We start from the raw sequence: 20,912 nt of genomic DNA on the forward strand, positions 1-20,912 counted from the left end.
CAAAAATGGTTCAAATGGCTCTGATCACTATGGGACTTAACATCTTAGGTCACCAGTCCCCTAGAACTTAGAACTACTTAAACTCAACCAACCCAAGGACATCACACACATCCATGCCCGAGGCAGGACTCGAACCTGCGACCGTAGCAGTCTTGCGGTTCCGGACTGAAGCGCCTAGAACCGCACGGCCACCGTGGCCGGCTTCAAAGTCCATCTTCTCTTCTTCGCTACATCCCACTTGAGGTGAATAAATCTGGATTACTTTTAGTGTTTCTTTTTGGAATCTCAGGTTTAAGATTATGATCCTGTCTGATATATATATCTCACACTTTCAATACAGCTTTGTACGTTCTTATTCACCATCACTGCCACACCATTTCTTCTAGACCTCCAGTACAGTTTTCCTCCTCCTCTCAAATTCTTCTCACCTTTTTCCTTCCACTTTGTTTCGTTTAATCCCAATATATCTAACTTTCTCTCTGTTAGTACATCTGTCATTTCTTCCATTCTTCCAGTGAGGGTTTATATATTAATGTTATTTTTTAGTCCAGTTGTTTTCATCTTCTTGTACTGATGAATATCATCAGGTCTCCCATCATTCGCACCAGTACTTGAAGAAGCAGTGGGGTCAAATCCTGAGTGGTTCGTTCCGAGCTCGTCTGTATTTTGAAAGCAATATATGAAGACTTTCCTACTGGCTTGCTAGGTCTAACGCAAGAAAGGATTTTCTGTTGGGGGTTGTCTCCCTTAGCCTTTGGAGTTTCTCCTCTACCGCAAGGCAGTGGCTCCCTTCTCATTTAATCCCCAAAAAGGAGGGTTGCCTCATCTGCCAGCTACGCCGTTCCGAAGTCTTCCTTCTCCGCCGTCGGTGCCATTAAGGTCTTCACCCGTAACCCTGGGCATGGGTTCCGTGTTACACCCCACGGGATTGGGTCCCTGCCTGAACTCAGCCATCCTAGCACTCCGGCCTACTGAAGTGTAGAATGCCCACCCCCGCGACGTGGATGCGCCAGACAGGAATTACCCCAGTGGAGGAATAGGGAAGCGGACCCTACCTCCCTGGAGCCGGGTTAATGATTGTGTATGGTGCCACAGTCAAAGGTAAATTATAATTGTATCTTTCCTTAGTCTTGTATAACCATGAATCTTTGACAGAAGAAGGCCGTCATTTCTTCTGCCATATGACGTCTAATTATCATGTTCTCTTTGTAGCTATTCTGTTTCCCATTGTTGTAACGCTCCTGACCTATCATCAATTTTAATGAGTGATGGGTGCCAGATTATCCAACACTGCTCATATTGATAGGCTTTTAAGTTGCAAACTTGAAGGAAAAGCAATCAGTGGAGAACCTCATGCATTGAAACACACAAATGCATTATTACTTTGTATTTTCAACAAAACGAGGAAATCAAACAATTACTCATCATATCTCACAGCGCTTGGCTGGGATGATAGACCAATCACATATTAGGTATTCTATATGTGTTCCTGAAGGTATTTGTGTACGTATTCTACAGATTTCCATCGAGCTGTTGAATGAAGAGTCATCGTCTTGTCTCCAGTGAAGTACCAGAGTTCCTTGCCGGCAGCTGCGGAGTCGGTCTGCCAGATGTATCTCAATGGGTTTTAAAACTGTTAAAGAATGACGTACCGCTGCTTCCCAATTCAGTATTTCTGTCAGAATCAACAGTGGACAAAAATGAGTGCAGTACCTCTTATGATCAGGCAATGGAAGATCCCGCTTATGAGAAGATGAGAGACATCAGACAGATACTAACCTGGGAACATGTTCAACAATGTTCAACGATGTGCGCCGAACGGCGTGCTCCGAAGCACTTGTGCCTACGCCAGTACTGTGCTCTGTCGGCAGGTCTGCCACAGATGCCGCCTATCCTGCTCGTTTTGTGATGAGGTGTGCACGTTCGACAACTTGTCGCCCACTTGTGGATTCACCGTCCTTCAGACACAGGGTGATTATAATTAAACGACGAAGGCGGTCCATTGTTCGCGTGCTACGGTCGTAAGTATCTACGAAAAGTGGTTGAAGGACGGTGAAGTACAGGGTGATTATAACTAAAATTAAACTTTCAAACCGCTGTAGAAATAACACCACTACTCCAAACGACGTGAAATTGCAACGGAATATTATCGGAGAAGGGGGAAAACGTATGGCAGAAGAAAAATAAATAGTTACAAAATGTAGCATAATTTAATAGTGGCCGACTACAAATGACAAAGCCGGCCGTTGTGGCCGTGCGGTTCTAGGCGCTTCAGTCTGGAACCGCGTGACCACTACGGTCGCAGGTTCGAATCCTGCCTCGGGCATGGATGTGTGTGATGTCCTTAGGTTAGTTAGGTTTAAGTAGTTCTAAGTTCTAGGGGACTGATGACCTAAGATGTTAAGTCCCATAGTGCGCAGAGCCATTTGAACCATTTGAACAAATGACAAATGAATCATACAACAATGACTAAGGTATACGTTTGACGTTAAACAAGCTGTACTAATCAGTCTGCATCGGTATACAGGGATGATACTGTTAGTTACATACGCCCATCCACCATGGCAGGGTCATATCACATGGCATGGGAAAAACGGTCTTTAATTGTCCTGAAGCCAAGAACCGCATAAAAAGCATGAATGAAAATGCAATCGGATTATTAATGTCCGTGTGACTGGCGCAAAACATGTTCAGTATTCTGTCCACCGTTTTCTGCAACAAGTTGAAGTCGAGAAACAGCAACTGATCGAAGTTTTTTTTTTTTGGGGGGGGGTGTCACTTTTAGAATGTGTTGCGCAGTGCGTGCCTTCAATGCATCTACGTTTCAAGTCGGGACACTGAACACAACATCTTTCAGATAGCCCAACTGCCAGAAGTCACACAGATTAAGATCAGGTGATCGGGATGGCCAGGCTGTAGGGAAATGGCGGCTTATAATTCTCGCATTTCCGAAATGGCTCTTCAACAACTGCTTAACCGGATTTGCAGTGTGTGGAGGTGAACCATCTTGCATAGAAATGATCCCAGCTGGAATGATGTGGTTGCGCAAAAGACACTCATAGCGCTTACCAGTGACGGTACAAGTAACAGGACCGGAAGCACGTCTCTTCGAAAAAATATGGCCCTACGATGAATGATGCCGTAAACCCGCAGCACACAGTGGCCTTTTCAGGATGAACTGGTACTGGTTGATTTGCGTGTGGATTTTCCGTTGTCTACATTCGACAATTCTCTGTATTGACATATCCTGTAAGATGGAAGTGGCCTTCGTCTGTCCACAAAATCTTCCACGGCCAATCATTGTCCACTTCCGTGCGAGCAAGAAATTCTAAAGCAAAGGTCTCTCTTGCAGGCATCTCAACAGGAAGCAACTCGTGCACATGGGTAATTTTGAATGGATAGCAAAGAAGGATGTTGCGTAGGATTTTACGCACCGTGCTCACGGGTATGTCCGATGTTTGGGCAATTCTTCGTGCACTACACGTTCGCACACCACCACTCGTCTCCTCCTGCATTACTGTGGCCACTACTTCCAGAGGCGTCGAATCAAATCGTTTCCTTCCTCTACCAGGTTGCACACCAAAAGAACACGTTTTTTCGAATTTCCGAATCATTTTCTCCAGACCCACGACAGTCCTCGGACCAACGCCTTTTTCAAACCCTTCAGTGTCTGGAACTCCTGCCGAGCGACGTGTGCACAGTCAACATTCTTCTAATACAGCTTTACAGGCAGAGCAGGATCCTCCATTGAGACAGTCATGGCAAACGTCACAGACGCGAAAGGAGGAAAAGCCGTGTACCCGGCGTGTTTGTACCAACTTCAATGGGCCGTGCGCATTACAGGTGTTTTCATTTAAGTATTCGGAGACATACAGCGCCATCTATTGATCAATTTTCACATTTTTTTTTCTTGTGCCATACTTTTTCCCCCTTCCCCGATAGCATTCCGTTGCAATTTGACATCATTCTGACAGCGGTTTGAAAGTTTAATTTTAGTTATAATCACCCTGTACTTCACCGTCCTTCAACCACTTTTCGTACTCACGACCGTAGCACGCGAACAACGGACCGCCTTCGCCGTTTCCGAGATGATACATCCAAGGCACTGGGCGATAAAATTCTGTCTTTTGTCAAAGACGTTCATGCCAATGGATTTCCTCATTTGCAACCCCTATCGTCTCTAGAATGATTCTCAATTCGTCTCTGCTCCACTTAACATACTTACAGCGTCACTTCCCCGCAACGCCACCAGGCAGCTTTCAGTCTCGCAGTGACCAGTGGTCATAATGTTTTAGCTCATCTGTCTGTGGGTTGCGTCCAACATCGTTTCAGGCAACACAGCAACGCAGAAAGTATACACTAGCCTTGGCTGTAATTACGACCCACAGTGTCTGATTTCCTGATATCTGTTCGCATTAAAAGCAGTTGTAAGATGACAGGGAATGTACACTGCTGGCCATTAAAATTGCTACACCAAGGAGAAATGCAGATGATAAACGGGTATACATTGAACAAATATATTATACTAGAACTGACATGTGATTACATTTTCACGAAATTTGGGTGCATAGATCCTGAGAAATCAGTACCCAGAACAACCACCTCTGGCCGTAATAACGGCCCTGATACGCCTGGGCATTGAGTCAAACAGAGCTTGGATGGCGTGTACAGGTACAGTTGCCCATGCAGCTTCAACACGATACCACAATTCATCAAGATTAGTGACTGGCGTATTGTGACGAGCCAGTTGCTCGGCAACCATTGACCAGACGTTTTCAATTGGTGAGACATCTGGAGAATTTGCTGGCCAGGGCAGCAGTCGAACATTTTCTGTATCCAGAAAGGCCCGTAAAGGACCTGCAACATGCGGTCGTGCATTATCCTGCTAAAAAAATGGTTCAAATGGCTCTGAGCACTATGCGACTTAACTTCTGAGGTCATCAGTCGCTTAGAACTTAGAACTAATTAAACCTAACTAACCTAAGGACATCACACACATCCATGCCCGAGGCAGGATTCGAACCTGCGACCGTAGCGGTCGCTCGGTTCCAGACTGTAGCGCCTAGAACCGCATGGCCACTCCGGCCGGCTCCTGCTAAAATGTAGGGTTTCGCAGGGATCGAATGAAGGGTAGAGCAACGGGTCGTAACACATCTGAAATGTAACGTCCACTGTTCAAAGTGCCGTCAATGCGAACAAGAGGTGACCGAGACGTGTAACCAGTGGCACCCCATACCATCTCGCCGGGTGATACGCCAGTATGGCGATGACGAATACACGCTTCCAATGTGTGTTCACTGCGATGTCGCCAAACACGGATGCGATCATCATGATGCTGTAAACAGAACCTGGATTCATCCGAAAAAATGACGGTTCGCCATTGGTGCCTCCAGGTTCGTCGTTGAGTACACCATCGCAGGCGCTCCTGTCTGTGATGCAGCGTCAAGGGTAACCGCAACCATGGTCTCCGAGCTGATAGTCCATGCTGCTGCAAACGTCGTCGAACTGTTCGTGCAGATGGTTGTTGTCTTGCAAACGTTCCCGTCTGTTGACTCAGGGATCGAGACGTGGCTGCACGATCCGTTACAGCCATGCGGACAAGATGCCTGTCATCTTGACTGCTAGTGATACGAGGCCGTTGTGATCCAGCACGGCGTTCCGTATTACCTTCCTGAAGCCACCGATTCCATATTCTGCTAACAGTCATTGGATATCGACCAATGCGAGCAGCAATGTCGCGATACGATAAATCGCAATCGCGATAGGCTACAATCCGACCTTTATCAGATTCGGAAACGTGATAGTACGCATTTCTCCTTCTTACACGAGGCATCACTACAATGTTTCACCAGGCAATGCCGGTCAACTGTTGTTTGTGTATGAGAAATCTGTAGGAAACTTTCTTCATGTCAGCACGTTGTAGGTGTCGCCACCGGCGCCAACCTTGTGTGAATGCTCTGGAAAGCTAATCATTTGCATATCACAGCATCTTCTTCCTGTCGGTTAAATTTCGCGTCTGTAGCATGTCATCTTTGTGGTGTAGCCAGTAGTGTAGTAGATGTTTTTGGCTCTAGACAGTCGTGGAAAATGGTGCGTATCGATGGAAGTTATGTTGACCTCGCTGATGAACGACGGCTGTCTTATCGAAGGATTTATGGGGCAGAATTAATAGCTGCATTGCTAAAACCTGGCCTCACACTACGAGGCAGTCATCATACTAGCATACAACGCCACTTGGTTTACCGATCCTGGGCATTCCGTGGTAAACGGCCTGTTCATATTGGGTTACAGAGTGGCAACTGGACGGACCTGACGCTGCCTGTCGTCGACTCGTTCCTGCCGGAGAGCGACCGCTACTTGCCTCTAGACCCTCTGGAGGCGCTGCAGCTGGGCTCGTACCGACAGGTGCCTGTGCTAACGGGCATCACCAGTGCCGAAGGGGCCTTCGCTCTCTGTGAGTATTTGGCAACAGTTTCGACTAATTCTCTCACGCACAATACTCAGAAGGTATTAAAATCCGTGTTAAAAATTTAAATGAAATGACTTTTGTCTGTCATTATCGCTTCTTACAAATTAATATCTTACTTGTGGCAAATAACATTCAGTACATCATCGTCAACCAGCATGAATAGTCAGATGTGAAAATAACTTCTAGCGTATCTCGAAACAAAAAGTTATAATATGGTTATTGTTAAACATAAATTTTGCCGGCAGATGTGGCCGAGCGGTTCTAGGCGCTTCAGTCTGGAACCGCGCGACCGCTACGGTCGCAGGTTCGAATCCTGCCTCGGGCATGGATGTGTGTGATGTCCATAGGTTAGTTAGGTATAAGTTCTAGGGGACTGATGACCTAAGGACATCACACACATCCATGCCCGAGGCAGGATTCGAACCTGCGTCCGTAGCGGTCGCTCGGCTCCAGACTGCAGCGCCTAGAACCGCACGGCCACTACCATAGTGCTCAGAGCCATTTGGACCATTTTATTTAACTATAAATTTGTAGAATGTGGCAAATAACGTCGGAAGCTGTTTCCAGGTGATACTATTGTACGTATTGATCTCTATCTCACACATGATCTCCCATCCGTCTATTCTCAAAATCGCAACTCCCGTGGATATACTTATCTCACAATGGAACCTGTGCGAAACTTTCGCACTTCTATAGTTTTAAATAATGACAATGTTCTGAATAAATGTAGTTGTTGTGATAAGGGTAATTGTGGGAATCCCGCCCTTCTCTCTGAGTAGGTGTTTGACGTGCATCCGCCATTTTCGAGCGACGCTTCTCACTGACAGCTTTGTTATTTATGACAGCAGTATCTACGGCACCCTGTTTTTGACAAAAGTTAATAATCAATGAGTAAATACGAACACTAAATAGGAGACGTAAAGAAATGTAATTTACCGGTCAGAACAATATTGGATTTTCATCAGCTGCTTCTAACTCCTAACTTTCGACCGTAATATTTACATTTACCTGCTGTTGAAGAGAATTTTAATGAGAAATACGAATATAAAATACAAAGAAGTAAAGAAATGCGAAATGTACGAGTTAGAACGTAGTGTTCGTTTCTTACCTGGTGTATCACTAAGGCCACAATAAACTGTATGTGAATTTTGCGATTTTAATTGCATTTCGTACTTTATGTAAGTACATTAGGCAATAGTATCAATAGGTAAACCACAATTCAATACCTCAAAAACAAAAACGTTTGTCGTTCCAGAAAATATTTTTTCAGAAAACTCAACTTGTACGACGAGCAGAGATAATGCACTACCGCAGTGATTACGGCTATTATCTGTGACAATGCTGCATACAAATTCTCAGTTAATAAGTCTAAAACAAATAAAATATATTAGTAATAAGATAATAGGGAAAGGAAGTCTCTTATTCGTGATTAATAGGTTAGCTTCGTAAAATATAGGTATGAAGTTGGACATCCATGATACTCTTTGGCCTATGATAGTTAAAAGTCTCCATTATGTAAAGCTTTTCCACAAATTGGAAATTTTAGCGCAAAATCGGCATGTATTGTCAGAAGCCAATTAAAAAACCTTATTAACGGCATCTCATTCGCCCCTGTACGATTAATATGTTTTGAGAAAAGGGGATGTTGACTTGAGAATTAAATATATATAACATATGATATGATGACTGTTGCCGTCTCGCCCAGGTCCACGACTTTATGTGAGGTCTGAGGCGTTCTTAATGGTTCAATAACATATAAAACTTAAAGTGATATTCTATTATCTTCCAATACTCTCGAATATGGCCGCCATCGATGTTGACACCGTGCCATTACGCAAGAGTGAATACACGATGCCATCTGTTAGGTACAGCTGTAGATGTCAAACTAATTACTTGTCTCTCTCATCACCCTCCCAGTAACTGCACGCAGTTCACAACATTCCCTTGTAATGGCTCAAATTGCTCTGAGCACTATGGGACTTAACTTCTGAGGTCATCAGTCCCCTAGAACTTAGAACTATTCAAACCTAACTAACCTAAGGACATTACACACATCCATGCCCGAGGCAGGATTCGAACCTGCGACCGTAGCGGTCGCGCGGTTCCAGACTATAGCGCCTAGAACCGCTCGACCACCCCGGCCGGCCCCTTGTAATGGTGGCTTGTGACTTTGTTCTTATTCTTTTGAATCAATCTACACTTAAGGCCAATATTCACAAAAAGATTCACTGCGATAAAATGAAACTGAGGAACCGTCACCGACTGCTGGTTTTCTCCCAAGCATATCATGTTTACAACGTGTTCAAATGCTTCAAATGGCTCTGAGTACTATGGGACTCAACTGCTGTGGTCATTAGTCCCCTAGAACTTAGAACTACTTAAACCTAACTAACCTAAGAACATCACAAACATCCATGCCCAAGGCAGGATTCGAACCTGCGACCGTAGCAGTCGCACGGTTCCGGACTGCGCGCCTAGAAGCGCGAGACCACCGCGGCCGGCATAACGTGTTCATTGAACCGGATTAACATGGGGTTAAAACACAAAAATCACTACAAAAGGCCAAAATAATGAAACAGAATGTCGTTGATATAGACATCAAATCATTGCATTTGATTAGTAGTTTACGAAAGTATTTCGTAATTTATTGATACATTTCTATGTATGTTTTGTTAACTGTTAGTCTACCAATTAAAACATAGTCTTCTGGGCCAGACAAGTTAGCTGTGTCAAGGTATTTTGACCTAGAGCTTCCACTGAGATACCTCAATTGCTTCAAAATTCTTTTTAAAGAACGAGCCAAAAAATAATTTGAAAAGTAGTATTGTGTTAGGTTTAGTGGAGTTAGTTCTTGGAAATTATGCTCCACAAAACCTCTAACATCAAAGCGAAAAATATGTAGTTCTAGCGTCCAATAAATGTTAGTAATGTTGGTATCATTTATAAGAAGGAAATTGAAAACAAAATGTTGAACCACACAATGAAAGCTCATATAGTAAATACATGTAAAAAGATTGGTATGAAAAGAGAGGGATAATTTCAAGTAATTTTACGACGTAGCCAAAAGGTTGTTTTGCGTTACACCAGAACGAATATTTACTGAGAGAAAACGAAACCTTCGGTCTGAAGCAGTTGATTAGTTATACAGTGTGGTCAGAAACATTCTGAAAAGCTTGTAACGGTCTTGAAAGGAAGGTTATGCTGAGAAATAACTGTTAAGAAAAAAATTCGGTATGTTGCAGCGTTTCTGGGTTAATATTGAAGTTAGCCAATCAGGCCATTTCGCGCGCTAAATCAAATGGCCCAGCAAACGTATTCTACGTTTCTTTTCTTAAAACCGAACAAGAGAGCAATTAAAAAGTCGGACATCGGATAGTAGTAAGGTTCTAAACCGAACAAAAGAATGAGCAGTCTCGTGCAGTTATCATGTGGTCGTGAGAACAACTGACACGAGTTATAACTGGCGGGCCGCTTGAATTTGCGCACGCAACGGGGCTAATTTCAGTACTAATTAACTCGGAAATGCACAACGTATCAAATTTTTTCCTTAACAATTATTTCTCAGCACTATCTTTCCTCTAATACCCTTACAAGCGTTTCAGAATGTAGATAAAATGACTGCAGTTGATCTTAGATGACTAGAGAGAGCGGAGATTTACATCACAACAGGAAAGCAGCAACGCTGGACAATTGCAGCTTAACTGAGAAAGATAAGCAGAGGTTTGAACTATGGCACAGAGAGACCCAACTATCTACTTAAAGAAAGTCGACATATTTCTGTCAAACTGATTGGAAGACGCATCATTATTTTGTGCTTCTTGAAACTGTCATAATGAATATATTCCTCCCAGCAGTTTTCGAGAGTGTACCTACGACATTATTATTTCTGCTTCCGATATTTCGACCGTAAACCGAATAGATTTTCAATGATTTTGGTAACTCACTTCTGAGAGAGGTGCTGTGACTATTTGTTCCAATAAAAGTTAGCAACAGTAAACCGAGGAGTCTCAGATAATGTGCAGTAATCATTATTCATAAACAAAATCACTTGGTGGAAGGCGCAAATCCATCATGATATGTCGCGCAACAAATTTTCATTGAAAAGTTCTACATTTCTTAAATTTAGGATGTCTATGTTTATTTACACATAATATGGTAAAAATCGCCACTAACATAAAAAATAGCTCCAGCTTTGGAAATACGTGTCCTGTTTAAACCATCAACATACATATTTATTTAACTAGTAATATACCTTAGAAACACATAGTATACGAAATACTTTAATAATTGTGAATCTCTGAGATGAAAGATGCGAAAGAGTATGTACTGATAAAATTCAGTAAGCATTAACTCACAAAATTGCTGAATGAAACGAAAAGTAAATGAGCTTTTTTTTACGTGTTCCGATAGAAATCAGATGCACAACATCTCCATTTATGTATAACGAACAAGGAAAATAACAGTTGGTACCGGCAGAGTACATAGTATAAAACTTTTACTATCATCAGTGTTCAGTCTTTTGAAAACACATTAAACTATAAATCTGATACGCATATCCGATTGGCTTGTCGCTTATAAATTACATATGGACTATCCTTAGTGCTAGTAATAGTCCAGCAGTAGGGTGCAAAAGCAACACGAGTGCACTTCTCCGCACATCCCTTCTCTAAAACGCCATTATTCTGATGAAATCGATCGCCATGTTCTTCATAAAAGGTTCCGTAAGGTTCAGGGAAGAAGTCTATGGAATGAAAAGTCAAAGAGGGTATATATATATATATATATATATATATATATATATATATATATATATATATATATATATATATATCACTACGAAGTTGATTCCTATAAGCAATTGAGGGAAAATTTCCACTAGTTAGTGAATCAAAAGCCAAAGAGGGTATCTTCGTCAGTCTGTAGATTCTAAGGGTGTTAATAGGCAAGCAATATGCAGAAAAATTGTGTCACGAAATTTTAACCCTGGATAGCTGATGACAGTAGGAGTCAAAATTACTAATGTTGTGTAGGTCGAGAACGCACAATTTTTAAACTATGGAAACTTGGCGCCACGCGCTCCGATTGGCCGCGGGATTGCCCTGTTGCCGGATGCTGTGGACAGCGCATGACCGTGACTGCTTTGCCTGCCGGGGATCGAGATGTATCCAAGGCGGCCCGCACGCTCGGTGGTAGCGCGCCACCCTCCCACTCTGAGCGGCCTGGGAGCCAATCCGCCGGAGTCCCAACGCACCCATTGTAGTTTCACGATAAGACATACCGGGAACAAACCCGTCAACAGCTGTTACTTCGCGTACACAAAGTCTTTTACAAATTGTGTATCCCCACAGGAAGAAGTCCGGTGGCGTGAGATCTGGTGATAGTGGGGGGTCATGTCCTACGAGCACCTCTGCCAATTACCTGGCCGCCGAAGAGTTCATTTAAATATCCACCCACAACACGAATGTTATGTACGGGTGCCCCATCATGCTGATAAACACATGAGTAGCCGTATGTCCGGGGGAACATCTTCCAGCAGTCCAGGTAGAGTTTCTTGCAAAAAGTGAAGGTATTTGCCGTGATAAGTTGAGGAGATAAACGGACCGGCCCAGTCAAATGGTTACCCACAATGCCTGCCCAAATGTTGGGCGAAAATCGTTCCTGGTGTCCATGGACGTACGTGACGTGAGGTTTTTCCCTTGCCCAGTAATGAACGTTTCGAGTGTTGTAAAGGCCATCCCGAAGGAAGGTGCACTCGCCAGTAAACAACATAATGGCGGGGAAGTCGGGATCTCGGGCAACACGTCGCAGAAACCACCGGCAAAACCCTAGCCTGTGTCCATAGGCCGCCACAGGATTTAGGTTGGACAGGGTGTAAACTAAATGGATGCTGGCGATTATCCTTCAAACCCTCCCAGACTAACCGGTGAGTGACCCCCATGTCGTGTCCAACAGCTCGAGTACTTGTCGTAGGTTCTTCCTCCAAGCGCTCGAGAACAGTCTCTTCAAATGCAGCATCGCGTCGTGTTTGAAGTCTTCCAGCATCACCATGATATCCCGCTAACGAACCTGTTTCGCCAAGCATCCGGTGAATTGCTGTAGACGTTTGCTGGTGTGAGTGGCGGCTTGTTGGGTACCGTTCCTCATACAACCGTCGAGCTTCATGCGCATTACTGTAGGCTAGTCCATAAACAAAAACCATATCTCGTTGTTCTTCAAACGAATACTGTACCGCCATGCTTACTGTGCGACTAAATCGCAGGTGTCATGTTTGTGCTCCAAAGTGAAGCTTACGTGTGAATGCCTCTGACATGAGGTGGAGGCAATCAGACCTATTCGACACGTGTGCGTATAACGTTGGGACAGTGACGGGGAGAGGGACGTTTGTGTGTGTGAACCAACAACCATAGCGCTGCCCAACGACCGACGAACGGCAACAGGGAAATCCCACGGCCAATCGGAGCACGTGGCGCCAAACTTCCATAGTTTAAAAACGGTACGTTGTCGACCTACACAACATTAGTAATTTTGGTTCCTACTGGCATCAGCTATCAAGGGTTAAAATTTCGTGACACAATTTTTCTCCACCTTATATATATATATATATAATGAATGTCCATACTTACAACAGCTGAGTGTCGTTTACACTGCCCAGTAGCTAAACACCACCCCCCCTATCGTCGTTATCACAATTTGTCGAGGAATAAATTGTGTAATTACAGTTGAAACCCCCTTAGGTCTTTTATTTATGTTACGGACGTTCCTGCACAGTCGTCGCCGTGTGCCAGAGGAGGAAGAACTGACGCGCTTATTGTAGAAAGAGTAAGTTCATAGAGTCTAGCTAACTTCTACGAAAACATCACCTCATCCCCAGACATCTCAACCCCGTGAGATTTCTCGACTTCGCTACTCCCACTACATGATTTAACATATAGGTCTTCCAGTCAATCCGAATCGAGGACAGACTGCTATTTAATAAATATTCCAGTCTTAAACGATTGAGTGGGGCTGTCCTTTTTTCATTTTTTTTTTTTTATATTTCGACAGCCTTGTTTTTAAACACAGTGGCGTCTTATATTCGGGTGGCCAAGTTGGAGCTTGTCAGTTGAGTTTGTATTAGTACATTCGAGCCTTATGCTACACGTTTCTGACATATGTTTAAACGCATAACTATCGTAGACTTAACACTCATGTCATAGGAATTTGTCGACTGAGGCATCATTGTTATACACTAGAGTACGACTATTGATAGATAGAGGACTGTACAGCACGTCCATTCGAATTAATTCTCGGACGTATGCACCAAAGTGTACCGGACAGCCTCCTGTACCTGCGCAGGTAAGCTATCTACGTATTCCAGGACGTCGATCATGGCACGGAATTTCCGTGGCTGCAAGCAGTGCGCCAAACCATTTTCACTAGTGCTATCCTATATTGTGACATGTCAAACGCTTTACAATGAATTGTCGATAAAAATCTAAGCTCTCCGTCGATTTTGTTGACGACAGACACACAAGATCGTAATTTCCCCCTCTCAGTTCGGACACGATAATGATATCATGACCAATAACACGGATGAGTTAAACCCTAGTCATCACACCTGCAACCTTTCGCAAGGCACTCATCTTGGTGTTCCTCAAAGCTTCCACAAGCGAGAGAGGTTTCCCACCCTACAGGCGTAGGACACTTAGTACACAGTTGTGGGCGGAATAGGGAGGGCGCTTACTATAAGCTGTCTTTCCCTACACACAATCACCAGGTAGGAATATGTCGTATAAAGGCTCTACCGAACATTTTCATCCTCTAACGTGGCGCTTCTTATGCAGTGAGTGGAGCACCTATTGCTCATCAGAAAATTCTCTAGGTGCTACATCTCACATTTTCGTCTCGAGTGTATAGATCATTCCTCTTTTTGATGATTTGACGCCTTATGCACGTATAGCTACATATGTGTGTTGGCGGCTGTATGTACTAGGTTCCTCCCAGTTTCCTGTAACCAGCACATCCAAAAAGGATAGTTGTCGGTCCTTTTTTACCTCCACTGTCAGTTTTATGTTGGTGTGGAGACTGTTCTGTTCCTCATCACGAAGGTATCGTCGATGTACATCCACCGCTCGAACTGCTTATAAACTAATTAGAACGAAGTCGGGAAGCTGTTGTTCTGTCTCTTAGGAAAATGCCGGATTTTATACGTCTTTTAAGTACGAAATATATGTAACCTCAATCACATTTCCCGTGTCAGTCATGCTTATTAATAGTAGTAGCAGTTTTGACGGATGCGGCCGTACCTCACTAGGAAACAGCGATGAAAAACGGCGTGAATATTTTCGTTAGTTGTTACATTGAGTTATCACCCAACATCTTGCTGCATGAAAATGTATACGAAAAAACAGCGACATTTTACAAGGAAGTAAACACCACTATCGATAGCCAAAGGAGATGTAACAGTCTTACTGCGCTTTACAGTAGCACCAGCACTGCCCTGGTAGTCTTCCTCCTGCACACAGAAGTCGTGGTCTGATGTTAGGTAGCTTTGTTCATGTGGAGGATAAGACAGCAATTTCGTACTGAGGCCACGTCTCCAGAGTACCTCCTCCACATGCTATTAAGGTAAATATATGACGGGCTTATTTCAATAGTGGTACAAGTCTATTTTTGTTCATTCTGAGATACAGTCCTAAAGTTCTAAGGAACACGCTAGGAATGGCTTAAGTCTGTTAAACACACTGATTCTTCTCCTTAATACCTGAGGAATAACATTGCTTGTTAGAATCAACCCTAATTCTGTAATATCTATAATCGACTGCATGTGTGAGAACACTGTCCTCGATTGGGAAACATTTGTTCCGCCTACTTTAGTATAGCGCTTCTGTGAAATACTTACATCGTTTGTGTTGAAGTATGTTTTACAAACTCCCAAGTAGTTTACAGGTGGGGAATTAAAACTGAATACAATAGAGCATAATTTTTAAGCTTTTCTCAGTCTTCAGTGTCTGGGTACCCTCGTATCACCTCAGTTACCTGCATTTCTTGGTATTTTTCGTCTAATATTATCTATTCTCAGTCAGTTAACGCTATTTTGCTAGGTTTCCTCGATTTTACATATTTTGTCGTATTTCCCTCAATTTTATGTATTTCTCATCAATTTTTCATAATTATACCACGCCACAATTTTCCTCGAATTTTACCGATTTTATGTCAATTTTTATATTTTTCGATAGTTTTCGTTATGTGACACACCCATGCGTTGTTTGATTTTATATATGAATATTTGCATGTCTTATACACCAGCCTACTAAAAAATCCTAGGAATTCCCCTCTTCCGGCGATCTACGTGCACTCATTTTAGATAGGACGATCATGAAAAGTATAATAACACTCGCTTCGTACGTAGATGAGTCTCAACTAGTGGTGCAGAGGATTGATATATTGGAAACTCGAAATCTGGAAACAGTTCCATGTACTGGTCCGACACATAAGATTGCTTGTCTGCGGACTCATGTAGTGCTGCCCTCAGAATCTGGAAACAGTTCTACATGCACATTTGACTTCCACTCTATCGTGTATGGATCAGCAACAGACAGCTGACGTGTGTTCAGAGCTGACTTACGTTGCCGCTCAGATATTTTTTCCATATGCTCTTATTGCTTATTAGATGTGCTTCGCTGTTGTTGTTGTGGTCTTCAGTCCAGAGACTGGTTTGTTGCAGCTCTCCATGCTACTCTACCCTGTGCAAGCTTCTTCATCTCCCAGTACCTACTGCAACCTACATCCCTCTGAATCTGTTTAGTGTATTCATCTCTTGGTCTCCTTCTACGATTTTTACCCTCCACGCTACCCTCCAATACTAAATTGGTGATCCCTTGATGCCTCAGAATATGCCCTATCAACTGATCCCTTCTTCTAGTCAAGTTGTGCCACAAATTTCTCTTCTCTCCAATTCTGTTCAATACCTCCTCATTAGTTATGTGATCTACCCATCTAATCTTCAGCATTCTTCTGTAGCACCACATTTCGAAAGCTTCTATTCTCTTCTTGTCTAAGCTATTTATCGTCCACGTTTCACTTCCATACATGGCTACACCCCATACAAATACATTCAGAAACGACTTCCTCACACTTAAATCTATACTCGATGTTAACAAATTTCTCTTCTTCAGAAACGCTTTCCTTACCATTGCCAGTCTACATTTTATATCCTCTCTACTTCGACTATCATCAGTTATTTTGCTCCCCAAATAGCAAAACTCCTTTACTACTTTAAGTGTCTCATATCCTAATCTAATTCCTGCACCATTACCCTCGTTTTGCTTTTGTTGATGTTCATCTTATATTCTCCTTTCAAGACACTGTCCATTCCGTTCAACTGCTCTTCCAGGTCCTTGCTGTCCCTGACAGAATTACAATGTCGTCGGCGAACCTCAAAGTTTCTATTTCTTCTCCATAGATTTTAATTCCTACTCCGAATTTCTCGTTTGCTTCTTTTACTGCTTGCTCAATATACAGATTGAATAACATCGGGAATAGGCCATAGCCCTGTCGCACTCCCTTCCCAACTATTGCTTCCTTTTCATGTTTCTCGACTCTTATAACTCTTATAACTTCGCTACTTCTATTTATACCTTCCAACTTTGATATACACCCACAACCCTGCCAGGACATATACAAACTGTAGATTTCGGGTATTTTTTTTTTTTTTTTACTCCAGTAATAAGTTATTCGATGGTTGACTAGTTGTCAACTGCAGCATCCTGGGCAGTAAAAGTTTCCCTTCTCCTTACTTACAGAGTGCCCCTCCCTGGCAGCGTCATTTATAGACAAACAGTTTGCAAATTACGCGTTTCAATCGCAACTGTTCACCGCTGACATCTCTACACACATACACACAGAGACTCTGCATGCATACTACCAATCACGAAATCTCGACTTCACAGATAGCGAAACACGCTTCGCAAAGCAGTTCTGTGGTGAGTGTAAGCACATTTAAATTCCTCCTGTTAAAAGCGCAACATCTTCGACACAGTTTATATTACCAATACTTGTAACAAGATTGTATAGATTCTCCAGTAATGACAGCAAACCAAGGCGTCCTGCTAAGCCTATCATACCTCCTTTTATACTCTTAAAGGTCCACAATGACAGCACATGATCACCCCAGCTCGCTATTTTGTGTGCTAGACGTCCGTTTGATGGAGGGAGACGGTCCTTAAAACACTTACGGTTTACGAGTGGGATCTTTTAACACCGCTTAAAAATGCAATGGTGGAAATCAGTGATGGTTAAAGAATAATCCCGTCAACCACCAAAAGATTATGAGACCATAATGGTGCCGCAGGCTGGGAAACTCTGGTCGATCCCACAAACTTCAGAGCTGCTACAGGACCCTTTCCAGCAGAAGTACACTTATAACTCATTATGGTTTGAGGATGAGCACTCGTAATGACAACTTAGCCATCAAATTTCGAATGTATCTGTAAGTACTGGGATGTTCTACATTCGCATTTCTATATGACGAACTGCTAACACCGATTCTGATCATCTACTTAACAATTACTGTGTGAGAGAGGGGTTATATGTAGGGTAGAAGATGTAAGGAAGATAGGTATCATAACCGTGACTGTGTTTATACAGAGCGGTGTAAAAACTTGGTCGGAGCTGTCAGCTGTGACTCCATGTTCATCATTCACCAAATATAGCATTGTGAATGGTGTGTCATTCTCACTACGCTAGTAAAAAAATAAGTAAATAATATAAATCGAGTCAGCATTATAGGTACGTTAACTGAGATGGAGGATACTGTCGAAAACGTCTTATACCCTTTCTGGAGACAGAATAAGGACATGAGTCCAATCTACTTCAAGCAATGGAAAATCCAAAGTGGAATATAGAACACACACACACACACATATATATATATATATATATATATATATATATATATATATATATATATATATATATATATATATATATATATAGTGTGTGGTCCATTGATAGTGACCAAATATCTCACGAAATAAGCATCAAACGAAAAAACTACAAAGAACGAAACTCGTCTAGCTTGAAGGGGGAAACCAGATGGCGCTATGGTTGGCCCGCTAGATGGCGCTACCATAGGTCAAACGGATAGGAACACCCATTTTTATTACATATTCGTGAAGTACGTGAAGTAATATGAATGTTTTAGTTGGACCACCTTTTTTTCGCTTTGTGATAGATGGCGCTGTAGTAGTCACATAACATTCCGCCAATGCGGACGGTATTTGCTTCGTGATACATTACCCGTCTTAAAATGTATTGTTTACAAATTGCGGAAAAGGTCGATATCGTGTTCATGTATGGCTATTGTGATCAAAATGCCCAACAGGCGTGTGCTATGTATGCCGCTCGGTATCCTGGACGACATCATCCAAGTGTCCGAACCGTTCACCGGATAGTTACGTTATTTAAGGAAACAGGAAGTGTTCAGCCACACGTGAAACGTCAACCACGACCTGCGACAAATGATGGTGCCCAAGTAGGTGTTTTAGCTGCTGTCGCGGCTAATCCGCACATCAGTAGCAGACAAATTGCGCGATAATCGGGAATCTCAAAAACGTCGGTGTTGAGAATGCTACATCAACATCGATTGCACCCGTACTATATTTCTATGCACCAGGAATTGCATGGCGACGTCTTTGAACGTCCTGTACAGTTCTGCAACCGGGCACAAGAGATATTACGGGACGATGACAGATTTTTCGCACGCGTTCTATTTAGTGACGAAGCGTCATTCACCAACAACGGTAACGTAAACCGGCATAATATGCACTATTGGGCTACGGAAAATCCATGGTGGCTGCGACAAGTGGAACATCAGCCACCTTGGCGGGTTAATGTATGGTACGGCATTATGGGAGGAAGGATAACTGGCCCCCAGTTTATCGATGTAAATCTAAATGGTGCAATGTATGCTGATTTCCTACGTAATGTTCTCCGATGTTACTACAAGATGTTTCACTGCATGGCAGAATGGCGATATACCTCCAACATGATGGATGTCCGCCACATATCTCGCGTGCGGTTGAAGCGGTACAGTATATTTCATGAAAGGTGGATTGGTCGTCGAAGCACCATACCATGGCCCGCACGTTCACCGGATCTGACGTCCCAGGATTTCTTTCTGTGGGGAAGTTGAAGGATATATGCAATCGTGATCCACCGACAACGCCTGACAACATGCGTCAGCTCATTGTCAATGCATGTGCGAACATTACAGAAGGCGAACTACTACGTACACAGGAATGTCGTTACACGTAGTGCCAAATGCAATGAGGTTGACGGACATCATTTTGAGCATTTATTGTATTAATGTGGTATTTACAGGTAATCACGCTGTAACAGCATGCGTTCTCAGAAATGATAAGTTCACAAAGGCACTGTACACGATCGGCGGATCTATGAAAATGTGCTCTCATTGTCAACGAGTGGTTAATATATTGTCAAGTCGCATTAACTCAGCTCACCCCGTTCCTCCACGAGACGCAGGAAGTGGTAGATATAGTGCACCGCGATTTTTTGCCAGTGTGTAAATTAAATTGGAACCATCACACAGATAATGCTGCAGGAAGGGCGGGTCTTATTTAGCTGGAGATGCCATTCATTGAAGTACAACATCCGCTATTTGCATGTTGACGTCACAATATTCGTTTTAAAAGCTTAAGACTACGCCCATTACACGATGTGAGATGAGGTCTGACTGTGCTATATTCGTTGTAGTAGGCATGAGAATCACACATGGAAAATACGCAACGGTAATACTACATTGAGCAAATGAGTGTTCGTGTTTATTGAGTCACTTTTTTTAAAATAAATGAGCTGACATTACAGCAGTTGAGCTGTTAAGAATGGCAACACTTTAGACAGACACGCAGTGTGTTACTCCACAAGGAGCAAGTGAACTGTGTAAAAGTCCTTCACCATCTTTTCATCCACTGTCTGCACAGCAGGAATGCCGATCTTTCAACACCAACATCTCTCAGTGGTTGTGTGTGTATATTCTTTCCAGAGCAGGTTTCACCCACCCACGGTTGTACCTAAAGCGGTGTCAACAAGCATTTTACTTAGGTGAATGGTCCTAAAGGCGGCATTCTGTGAGGCGAGCGGAATACCTCATCCTTCTGCAGTACACAAGAACAACCAGACGCGCACAAGAAGCTCTTATTCGGTACAGTGGAGCGTCTCAAATCTATACCAGAGAGCCGTCACACGGTTTGCATGTAAACGTTGAATAAACGCGAGAGATAACGGGCTATAAACGAGAAAGTGCTCTACCAACTGAGTTACCGAAGCACGACTCACGCCCGGTACTCACAGCTTTTTTTTCTGCCAGTATCTCGTATCCTACCTTCCAAACTTTACAGAAGCTCTCCGGCGAACCTTGCAGAACCAGCACTCCTGAAAGAAA

General features: G+C 43.1%; 1 protein-coding gene across 1 annotated transcript in view; it reads left to right on the top strand.

The window, feature by feature from the left end:
• Window positions 1-20,912, top strand: part of LOC126237188 (carboxylesterase 4A-like) — a 329,130-nt gene that overhangs the window by 229,174 nt on the left and 79,044 nt on the right. Inside the window, exon 8 of the mRNA XM_049947068.1 lies at window positions 6,292-6,454. Within this exon, the coding sequence (XP_049803025.1) occupies window positions 6,292-6,454 (163 nt within the window). The remainder of the gene's footprint in view (window positions 1-6,291; window positions 6,455-20,912) is intronic.

The sequence above is a fragment of the Schistocerca nitens genome, chromosome 1, assembly GCF_023898315.1.
Source record: "Schistocerca nitens isolate TAMUIC-IGC-003100 chromosome 1, iqSchNite1.1, whole genome shotgun sequence".
NCBI classification, from domain to species: domain Eukaryota; kingdom Metazoa; phylum Arthropoda; class Insecta; order Orthoptera; family Acrididae; genus Schistocerca; species Schistocerca nitens.